A 10,654-nucleotide genomic window follows, 5' to 3' on the forward strand; every position below is an offset into this window, starting at 1 on the left:
GGCAATCCACCAATTTTCGATAGGAATCAGTGAAGTCAACAGACTCAACACATACTTACGTATCAGATTTACAAGAAGTGACAAAACTAACAGACAAGGAAGGAAATACGACAGGATCTGTAAGAAAATATTAGTTATTAAAGGAAAAAGTTATCAGTAAGCAATCCTTTTTCAGGGACAAGAATAGAAGTTATAACTTGGAAAGATACAGTTTAGAGCAGGTCAGGTAACTTTATAGAATTCTTAAGTTCAGCGTTCATTCAAATAGTGTGTTCATCAGTACATAGTGCAATAAAACTAAATTGTTAATCTAGCTTTCAAGCTTCTGTCTACAAATATATGAGCTTAATCCTAGCATTAACAGCTTTATTCACAGAACCAAAGAACAGAACAGCAGCACAGGATCAGCATAACAACCAACAACACCGCATAAAATTTTCCAAAGGCAAATGACAAATAAAAATAGGGTTTTTCTCATTGGTAGCCATCAACTTTTGCAAATTCTCAATGGTAACAAAATATTTGTCAAGTTCTCTCAAATAACATTACTTTTTAAAATTTTCTCTAATATAGAAATATTATTATAATTAGCAGCTAATTAACCTAATTATAAAAAAATTAAATAAAAGAAAAAGGAAATTTATTAACTCCTTCCTCTTCTTGCCGTAAACCATGGCTTCAGATCTTACAAGTTCATCCAAATATCTTACACTTTCTTCTTCTCCTTCAAAAATGGCTCAAGAATACCCACTGGATTCAAAATGGCACGAAATTGTGGGAGAAATAGGAAGCGGAGTAAGCGCCATTATATACAATTATACAAAGCCAAGTACTTAAGAATGGGTGCACCTAATTCATCCACAGTTGCAAGAACAATGCTATCATAAAGAAACTTGATCAATCACGAGCTGATCTCGAAAGCATCCGCCTCGAGACCAAAAATATGTCCCTTTTATCTCATCCAAACATCCTTCGTGCCCACTCCTCCTTCACCGTTGGGTCTTCTTTTGGTAAAAGTAAAATTTAATAATCTGACATGATCAAAAGGGTCTCCTTATGTGATACCGTTTTCACCAAAAAATATCAATTAATTCCTGATTTATCCAAGGTCAACGTGGGTTTAGGTGTTCAGTTACATCTTTATAATTTTCATTTTTGTTGGGTACAAAATTAGGTTAGCTAGTTTAATTTTTTTTAATTATTATTAAAGGAAGTTACAAGAACAATGCTATTGTAAAAAAAATTTTAAAAACTAATGCTATTTAAGAGAATATGGCAAAACTTTTGCTACCATTGAGAATTTGCAAATGTTCATGGCTACCAAAGAGAAAACCCCATAAAAATAAATCAAGTAAATTTTGATACACCACACCCATCAATCGATAAGAACCCTATAATAATACACTAACAAAGAAAGAAAAATTGAAATCACATGGACATTAATTGCAATATTACCTCAGCATTACTGGAACCGAATCTAAGAAGAGAATCATTAGGTTTCATAGTGGAAGCAATATTGTTCCTGAGCTCCTGAAAAAATCCAATTCCAAAACAATCAACTAAAAGCCTAAATCAGAAATTACAACACATTTGATCCTAATAGTTCCAATTTATAGGGAAGTAGAGATCCAATTCACGTAATTTCTCATAAATCTATTCCAAAATAACAAAAATAAAACCTAAATCTTTCAAATTAACCAAAAAAACTAATTCATCATTACAGTAACAAGCTTATCAAAAACAAGTAATTAAATTTAAATTACAAACCTATAAGATACAAGGAAGAGCGACGCGGCGGTGGGGGAACAACAGTGCGGTGTGTGCAGAAAGTTTGAATTTCGCGCCCAGAGAAGAACCAGGGAGGTGAAGGAGAGAAACCAGAGAGGGGAAGAGAGAGAGCCGGGAAAATGAAGTTAGGTTGAACCAGAGGAGAGGAAGGAGAGAGAAGGGGAAATGAATTTTTTTGGAAATATTTTGTGCGGCTCTTTCGTAAAATAGCCCGCACTTGAACTCAAGTGCTGCCAATTTTCTAAAATGAGCCCGCACTTGTGAAAATATATTTTTTTTTTTTTTTTGGTGCTCTCAAGTGCTGCCAATTTATCAAATGAGTCGCACTTGAAGGGAAGCACATGACAATTTTTCCTCTAGTGCTCGTGGGCTGCGTGGCTGTGAGGCTTCGTACGACCAAAGCCTTGGTCCTTTAGGATTGCTTGCTTAAATCTCGTTTTCCTAATTCTACTCAAATTGAATGTTTTTGCTAAATATGAAACACTTAGGTGTTTGATTAAACATTAAATTCTAATGATTTAATTTAACTAGAATCCTAATGGATTTAGTTATTGGAATCCTAGTAGAATTCTAATTCCGTTATTTCCACCCTATAAATACGTGGTTCATAATCACAATATATATAACAATTCAATAATATTCACATAGATTAAGTTCAAGTAAGAATTTAATAATTTGCCTAAATTAATAATTAAGCTTTCCGAATAAACATAATACCTTAGAGAATATTCTAGTTGGTTGAATCTAAGGCGGATCCGAACGTGTTGTGGACTATCTACGGAGGGGCGACATTTGGAGTCCTAAACTTGTTCTTGTTCGGTTCGGGAGCAGCTAGGGAAGGCACGCATCACATTGTATGTATCCTAATTATGCTAATTGACTATGTGGCAATTAATTTGGATTCCTGGCTTTTATGGTTTTTCCGCTTAAACATATTGTTTATATTTTTCATAACCTAACAGGGGTAGTTACAAGCAGCAACTTGTTATTATCCTTCCTTTCCATGGTTGCAAACATCTCATTTTCCAGCTTTTGGAGCATGCCAAAATAGCCAGGGGGTTTGCTTGTTGGCCTTTGAAGATACATTCATTCCTATGTAACCAAATGCACCATAATGTACACACAAATTCAACTAGTTCGGAATGATAGATCTTCATGGTCGATTTTTATGAATTACGAAATATAGTTTCTTAACCAAATACCAAGTGAGATATTGTCTGAATTTTGTGATCGGATTCCAAGATTTTCTGCCAGCCATGTCTTGTGATCTCACAATCTCTAAATAAGTGATTGGGGCTTTCATCTTTCATCTTTCATCTTTCATCTTACACAGGATGCACCCTTTCGCAACGTCGATCTTTCGCTTGAGGAGATTTTCTTTGGTGGCAATGGCGTTGTGGATGATTTCTACACGAACATCTTCCATTTTGGTAAAATGTCGATCTTGTTTCCACCATTTTTCCTAGAATTTATCTTTAGAATGTAGATTTTGAACACCCATTAAGAAGCCAGTAATTTGATTTGGAATTATACCCGACATTCTTCGAGATCATCCATTCCCATGAGTCAGTCGCTCCAAGCTTTGGGATGCGTTGGGCCAGAATCGACTTCGCAATATTAATTACTATGAAAAGGCCTTCACACACACTTCCGCCGAGTTCCGAGACCTGTCAATGGTGATGAGTTCCGAGACCAAAGTTGGTCTATGAGTTACGTTGCAGTGTTGGTGATGTGCTTAAAAGTAATGACATTGGGGGCCTAGCCAAGGGTCTTCTATAATTCGGGTAGTAGAGCCATTCCCTAGCCTTTTCCTTAGTCCATTGTTCATTATACCAACACTTTTGAGAATCCCTTTTGCACTCCATGAGGTCGTAGGTGGTATAACTGATTTTGTAGCTTTGTCGAACTAATCTACCCCATAATTGGCAGTGAAGAGTCTTCTTGCAAGCAACTCCGGTTTGGAGTAGAATCTCCAAGCTTGGCATAAAAGAGTGGTTGAATTGAGGTGTAGCATATTTCGCATTCTCTGTCCTCCCTCATTTTTATGTGATTCCAGTAGTTCTGCCTTCTGCCAATAAATTGGCTTCTTGTTCATGGACGTCGCCCACCTGAAACAGAGCATAAGAGAAGAAATCTTTTTAAGCACCACCTTTGGAATCTGGTATATGCCCATAATATGAGTGGTCATTGCTGAGATTATTGAGTTGAGGAGAATCAGCTTGCCCGGTTGAGAAAGAGATAGGAATTTTCAGGAGGTAAACTGTCGGACAACCTTTTGAATTTAATTCCTCCGCTTTGTTTTTTTACTAATTAAAGCATCTGGCTTTGGTTTTTTTATATTTTTCTTATTTTAACTATGGGAGTATTTGTTTCTAAAATCAATTCCTTTAATAATTTTTTCGGTTCTTTTCTTTTTTTACAAACTTTTCAGAAAGGCCGATCTACGATAATATATTGTGTGACGGTCTAAAAGAGGAAGGTTATCCGCAAATATTATGTTCTTTTAGTTACCCTTATTGATGTTATAAGTTTTCTTTATTGTAGTTATAAGTTACCTTATTTGCAAGGCTATTAACTCAAATGGTAGAGCAATGTACAATACTGTACATGGTGTGGGGTGAAGCTCCACGTAGCTTACTACCTATATTGTATTTGTGTATTGATGTATATTTTCATTTGTGGTGTTGTATTGGTCATAGTTATAACTTGCACAAGCATATCACTTTTGATTAGGGTCACTTCATTGTTTATTGTTAGGGTCGCGTTTTTCAATGCTTAGGGTCACATTTATCCTAGAGTAAGGTAACTTTAGTCCTTGAATAAGGTCACTTATATATTTTTATCTAGTTCACTTTTATATTTGGATGTACAGTAAAATACCGTAGATCGGGGGCACACAAAAGTTTTTGTTCTTTTTTTCTACATATGTTTAACAAATTTAAGTCTTTTCATTCATACTTCCTAGTGTTATGTACTGTAAATTTTATTTTATTTTTGAGTTGTTTGACATCTTTAATTCAACAAAATCAAGATCTAATAAAATTATTCAATTTATTTTTAAAAATATTAACATATACTTCCTCCGTCTTTTAATACTCGCAACGTTTGTTAGTTTCACGCATGCCAATGCACAATTTTGATCATTTATATCTTAAATTTTCTTTATGCAAAAATTATAAAAAGTTGATATTTTGAAAATAACATTGAGACGAATTTAATAAGATCCCACACGACTATGTTTTATCTTATATAAAAAACACTACGAATAGTCAAAGCAGATTATATGAATAGTGGCAAAAGTCCAAACGTTGCGAGTATTAAAAGACGGAGGAAGTATGAAAGTTACTTGTGTTAAGGATCTTATCCTATAAAGATTAACGTGTCATAATCTTCTTACATTTCATACTCTTCGTGAAATGTATATAAAGACGTAAAATCTCATTTTTCTTTTAATGAAATCATAGAAATAAGATGAAAGAAATTTTGAATGCATCTGATTTATCTCTACAAAATATTGTACTTTGTAACAAAATGCACCGTAAAAGTATAATTAGCGTATTAATTTAATGAACTTATTTGTCATGTAGATTTAAAATTTAAAATTCTTATTTATATATAGGGGCCAATAATTATTTTTTCTCCTAGAGCCTCTAAAAGTCAGGATCAACATGGCAACACGGTTTAGTTCACAAGTCCCTTAACATTTAGAAATCTTTGAGTTGTTAATCCTAAGGGTTTAGTGTCTAACCCTCGACATGAACGAATTCTTGTGTGTTGCTTGTCATATGGTTTGTGGTTTGATATGTTGAAGTAAAACCTTTCTGCTATCTTGTACGTACGGGAGTTAATGAACATACCTTGTTCGTGAACATATAAGCTCTGGTCGAAATTTTCATGAGCTGAGCTCACCTCGTGAACAAGCTCAAACTTTTAAGAAAACTAGTAGTTGGGGGCCGCACGCGTTGCGCGCGGTATTCGTAGGAAAAACTAACTTAGTACCAACTTTGTTCTAATGCTCTCTGTATATTTGTACTAATGATATGTAGAAATGGCAGATTGTAATCGATATTGATTTGATTTTGTAATGTATTATATACTAATGTTATGTTGTTTGTTCGCTATGTAATTTTTCAAGAAAAGAAGTATATAAAATGGATGTGGTTATCAATTTAGCTAAAACCGAATAATGATAAATTAGTCTTTGTTAGCAAAGTAGTTTTCATTAACATAAATAAAGAATATTTGTATTCCATGATTTGTATAGACCATAGAGAAGAGCAATCTCGATCTTGACATGAGGCATGCTACATCGCTATCCACCAGCGATAAAAAAAGCCATACCCACCCTAAAAAAAAAAAAAAAATTAATTGGAAAGATGGCCCACAATTAAATAAATGTGTACAAGTGTTGCTAACTTCTTATATACTGTCATCGGTAATATAAGTACTGTCATTGTTATATATATATTGTCATTGTTGTATTAAAATACTGTCACAATCACCCAAAAAAAAGAAAATTATGTATACAAGTGTAATGAAATAGAAAAAGTAAAGGGGTCACTTAAATGAATGGATAGAAGTGTTGCATATTAAATGAATAGATAAAAATATGTATACAAGTGTTATATAAGTATTATCATCGTTTACATAAATATTGTCATTGTTGTATTAAAATACTATCATTGTTGTATCAATTACTGTCATATTGCCGATATTTAGTAATTTGTTTGACTTTTCAACTCATGTAGCGAAAATACCATTTTGCCCTGGGTATGGGCTCTTTTTGTCGCTGTCTACCAGCGATGTAGCATTCCTCATCTTGACATAACAACAAATATAATTGTAGTACAAAACTCACTTGAATAATAAATAAGCAAATGAAGCTTTTAAAGCCATTTTCTTGTCAAAATCGTTTCTGTACAAATTAAAGGAATCCATAGACAAAATCCAAAAGTTGCATCACAAATTCACAATAGCTAATGCATTGTTTCAAAATGTCTCCATATTTATTTTACTAAATAAAAACTACGGAGTAACTTTTTTTTACTCCCTTTCAAAATAAACCAACGACAGAGTGGCACCACCTTTAGTCTTTCACCCTAGTGACTATGTCATCTCACTTTGTGGGACTCATTGGCTTCGCCTTAGCACAAATGTGTGTGCAATGTCATCCTTCATCATAATTATTTCAGAATAAAAACTGATACAATTAAACTCACAACGATTGTAGATAATTATAGATTCATGGGCAAGAAAATGCATGCCAAAAAGAAGAATTTAGTTGTATAAACCAGATGCTTGAAAACAAAACTCCATAGGATACCTTATAATAATGTGCGATGATTAATTGATAAACAAAATGCATTTCTTTGGCAAGCTTTGAGAAATGCAAGTAATGTAGACCAACTTGATAATAAATCCATTTCTATGGCACAATGTTGAGGATTTAACAATAAATTAAGATTAAATTCTATAGGAATGTCTTCAAAACTGTCCTCTCCCCTTCCTTTTCTTTCCTAACTCTCTCGCGCACTCCCTCACAACAACAACAGCCAAAGCCATATGAAATAGGATACATACAAAGTATTTTAAACAACTATCGCTTTAAGTTGTTCTTTAACAAACCTAACTGGAAAACCCTAAGCCTAAATTCCGACGAGATCCAACATTGGTCATATATGATAATAAATTAATAAGTATCCACTATCATTAATTTGAACAAAAACCAACCAACATATTCCACGGTAATTAGGAGTAGTAAGACTCAGTAATAAACATCAAAAGATCCCAAAGAAAAGAATAAAGCACAACATCTACTTACCTCGGAAGCAAACCCGAGAATTGGATTAATATCATAGTTTATACTGATTGCATAAGTCCCCAATAGTATGCCAGTAATCAAATTGGAAGAGAAAGGGGGAGGGGGAGGGGGAGGGGGAGGGGAGACTTAAGTGAAATAGAAATATGGGGTGATCTGTGAACACAATTAAGCAAGATAAACTACAACTTAGAGCTTCATTTCTTAGTCTCTCTAGTAGTGTCCAAATATTTGTATTAGCATTAGGAACTTCACTCTAAATTCTTGAGATTCTATTGCCCAAAAGGGAAGTAGTCAGAACAAAATATCATGAATCGTTTATCCTCTCTCAAGTCCCAACTCAATCACTAAATGATGATAACTCACATGTTCTTAAAAACACTCCACAAGTAGAAACAAAAACTGTAATTTGCACGCAGGTATTTCAGGTTTGCACAATTTGTAGGCTATTAACCCACCTCTAATAAACCTCGCTGACATCAATACAGAGTGATAGATCGAGCCACATACACAAAAGAAGCCAGTGACTTGTATACATAGTTTTAGGTATAACACTCCAAAGTCCAAAGTATACTGATTCATATTTTTCAATATTAAGTTGTTCAATGACAACTATTAGGCCAAAAGTCCACAACACAGTACATAGTCATACCTGAAGGGAAAAACAATAATAAAAGGTCCACCTTGACACATAAGCTCTAAATGAATGATCTTTTAACTTCGAGAACAAGCAACTTACAAGTTTAAGAGATCAGCAACACGAGCAACACATTCGCAAGTTGAACTTGCAACACATTCGCAAGATTGAAGAAAATCCTGCAAGAATCCTTATGCATATTCTCGCGCCATCAACGACAACTATGAGTCTGGTAGCTGAGGTTGATTTGGTATTGGAGTTCTCATGCAGCAGCAAATATTCTCGACTGTAGAAACCCATGTATTAGATCATGAAACAAACATTTTCCGAAAATAAAATTTAATGAATAAACGATGCAGAGGGGCTACTGGGAATGGGCCGAATGGATGCTTCAGAAACCAAACTACACTTACGTGCTATTACAAATTGTATTGTATCCTTCTCCAAGAGCTTATAATAACGTTGTGGTTCAACAGGAGTGTCCTGTAGAAGTGGCGGGGGAGTCAAGCCATCTATCAATATCAAGTCGATTCTTTACCACAGAATATGGACATTGCTTACATTAATGAAGGTCTTATTCGTTCTTCCAAGCTAGGTCCATCAAGTATGGCCGATCAAATAACAAGGAAAAGATCAAAGCCAAATTCATCTATTCCCAATGTTCTAAAATAAGGTCGGATTCATTCTTTAGATTTTTAATTAACCTGCTTTATTTTCATATGGTTACAATAATTCGTTGGTTCAAAGTTTTAAAAAGCTCATCTCTCTAGCATTTCATCAATATAACAGACTTTCTGTAGACATTTCTCATCAAATTAATGATGAAGTTTAGCGAAAGAAATTACACAAAAAATGAGTGCAAATCACCATATACCATATTGCGGGTGATGACCCAATATAATACTCGGTATTATCTACCAAAATTTGACAACAATTTCCTAATATAAATCACAATTGAGATAAAAATGTTTGCCTCAATATTCGGACAAAAAATCAATACATGCACACAATGTGTTTGACCAAATGCTTCAAAGAAAAACAAGGAACAAATATGATTTCCTCAATCAAATTACTGGGTAATTTCTGGAACATCAAATAAGAGAGAAAACATACCAAATTGGGCATATGTTCCTTGATCGAAGAACAACAATACTCAAATCAGTAGGAACCAAAGCTTCCCAACAATTTCGCAGATGCAATTTCGTAGATTTAAGAAACTGGGTTTCAATTTGAATAGTTGGTATGTTTCAAGTAGTGGTAAGTGGTAACTTTAGAATGTTCTAGAGAGGAGAGAGAAACCTGGATAAATCGTAACCAGTAGAGAGATGGGAGTCTTTGGAGAACAACCTTGACTTTCTTGGTCTTGAAGAAGAAGTCGGCCATTTTCAGGGTTCAAGCTTATAGGACATAGAGGATGGGGGAGGAGAGAGAAAGGGAAGGAAGGCTGGAGAGGAAACACCGAGAAGCAGACATGAGAGTGATTAGGGAATACAATAATAAAAAAGAAAACAGAAAAAATTAGTCAGTGATACGTGGAAATGGGTACGTGGGAATTACTGTTCATAAGGAACAGTACATTTTCTCCCACTTTTAAAAGGTTAAAGATATACTTCGTATTATTCTAAAAATTATATTATACTTCGAATAATTTAAACTAATAGTTAAAATATACAATTTAAATTGTATCTTGGGCACCGTCGTCAAAAGTAGAGAACCAAATAAAAGTAGTTGTTTCAATTGTTGGCCCGTAAATGTGGCACCCATGAGAGTTGGGTTTGGCTAAAGTCCGCGGCTTCTATCCCATTTTGTAAGACCTCGCCGGTGAGATTTGGATGGAATAGAGCATGACATATACTCTCTCCATTCCAAAATTATAGTCATGTTTTTCAAATCCGGCGTCGTAAAATTATAGTTATTTTTTCAATTCCGGCGTTCCAAAATTATAGTCATGTTTTTCAAATCCGGCGTCTCAAAATTATAGTCCTGTTTCTAATTTTGGCTATTAATGTTTCCACTTTCCCATGTACTATATTAATTAAACCCAAATTCTTATATGAGACTGTCTTCACCATCAACTGATGGTGAGACCAGTTCACACTTGCGAATTTACGTATGTTACTTCTATAGCTTAGACATGTTACTTTTTTTATAATTTTAGAGGAGATACTTTTTTTAGTTTAGGTATGTTACTTCTATAGTTTATACATGTTACTTCTTTTATACGGAGTAGTTTTACGGGAGTTCGCTTTTTAGTTTAGGTATGTTACTTCTATAGTTTAGACATGTTACTTTTTTTTTTAATAATTTTAGAGGAGGTATTTTTTTTAGTTTAGGTATGTTATTTCTATAGTTTAAACATGTTACTTTTTTTTATAATTTTAGATGAGGTACTTTTTTAGTTTAGGTATGTT

At 34.0% G+C, this 10,654-nt stretch overlaps 1 protein-coding gene across 6 annotated transcripts; it reads right to left on the reverse strand.

Moving 5' to 3' along the window:
• Positions 1–2,543: 2,543 nt before the first annotated feature.
• Positions 2,544–9,804, reverse strand: LOC110801816 (uncharacterized). Of its 6 annotated transcripts, none has more exons than XR_008923661.1 (4): positions 9,357–9,777; positions 8,657–8,726; positions 8,346–8,529; positions 2,544–3,896 (listed from the first exon to the last, which is right to left on the reverse strand). XR_008923661.1 is itself a non-coding variant. In XM_056831801.1 (3 exons), the coding sequence occupies exons 1-3, from the start codon at positions 9,624–9,626 to the stop codon at positions 8,358–8,360; spliced, it is 360 nt and encodes a 119-aa protein (XP_056687779.1). In that variant the 5' UTR covers positions 9,627–9,789; the 3' UTR covers positions 6,659–8,357. The 6 variants fall into 6 exon arrangements, 1 of the variants encoding a protein (XP_056687779.1); XR_008923660.1 differs by lacking the exon at positions 2,544–3,896 and adding an exon at positions 3,905–6,134; XR_008923662.1 differs by lacking the exon at positions 2,544–3,896 and having other exon boundaries at positions 6,659–8,529; positions 9,357–9,460; positions 9,543–9,804.
• Positions 9,805–10,654: the final 850 nt, after the last annotated feature.

This window comes from Spinacia oleracea, chromosome 6 (genome assembly GCF_020520425.1).
Source record: "Spinacia oleracea cultivar Varoflay chromosome 6, BTI_SOV_V1, whole genome shotgun sequence".
NCBI lineage: Eukaryota > Viridiplantae > Streptophyta > Magnoliopsida > Caryophyllales > Amaranthaceae > Spinacia > Spinacia oleracea.

Excerpts from the sequence above, each read along its gene's own strand:
- LOC110801816 (XM_056831801.1), bottom strand. The coding sequence starts at position 9,626 with ATGGCCGACTTCTTCTTCAAGACCAAGAAAGTCAAGGTTGTTCTCCAA. Across the intron at positions 9,461-9,542 it reads ACTGGTTACGATTTATCCAG|TTTCTTAAATCTACGAAATT; the intron begins GTTTCTCTCTCC and ends ATTGAAACCCAG. Across the intron at positions 8,530-9,356 it reads AGGAACATATGCCCAATTTG|TCGAGAATATTTGCTGCTGC; the intron begins GTATGTTTTCTC and ends GGGTTTCTACAG.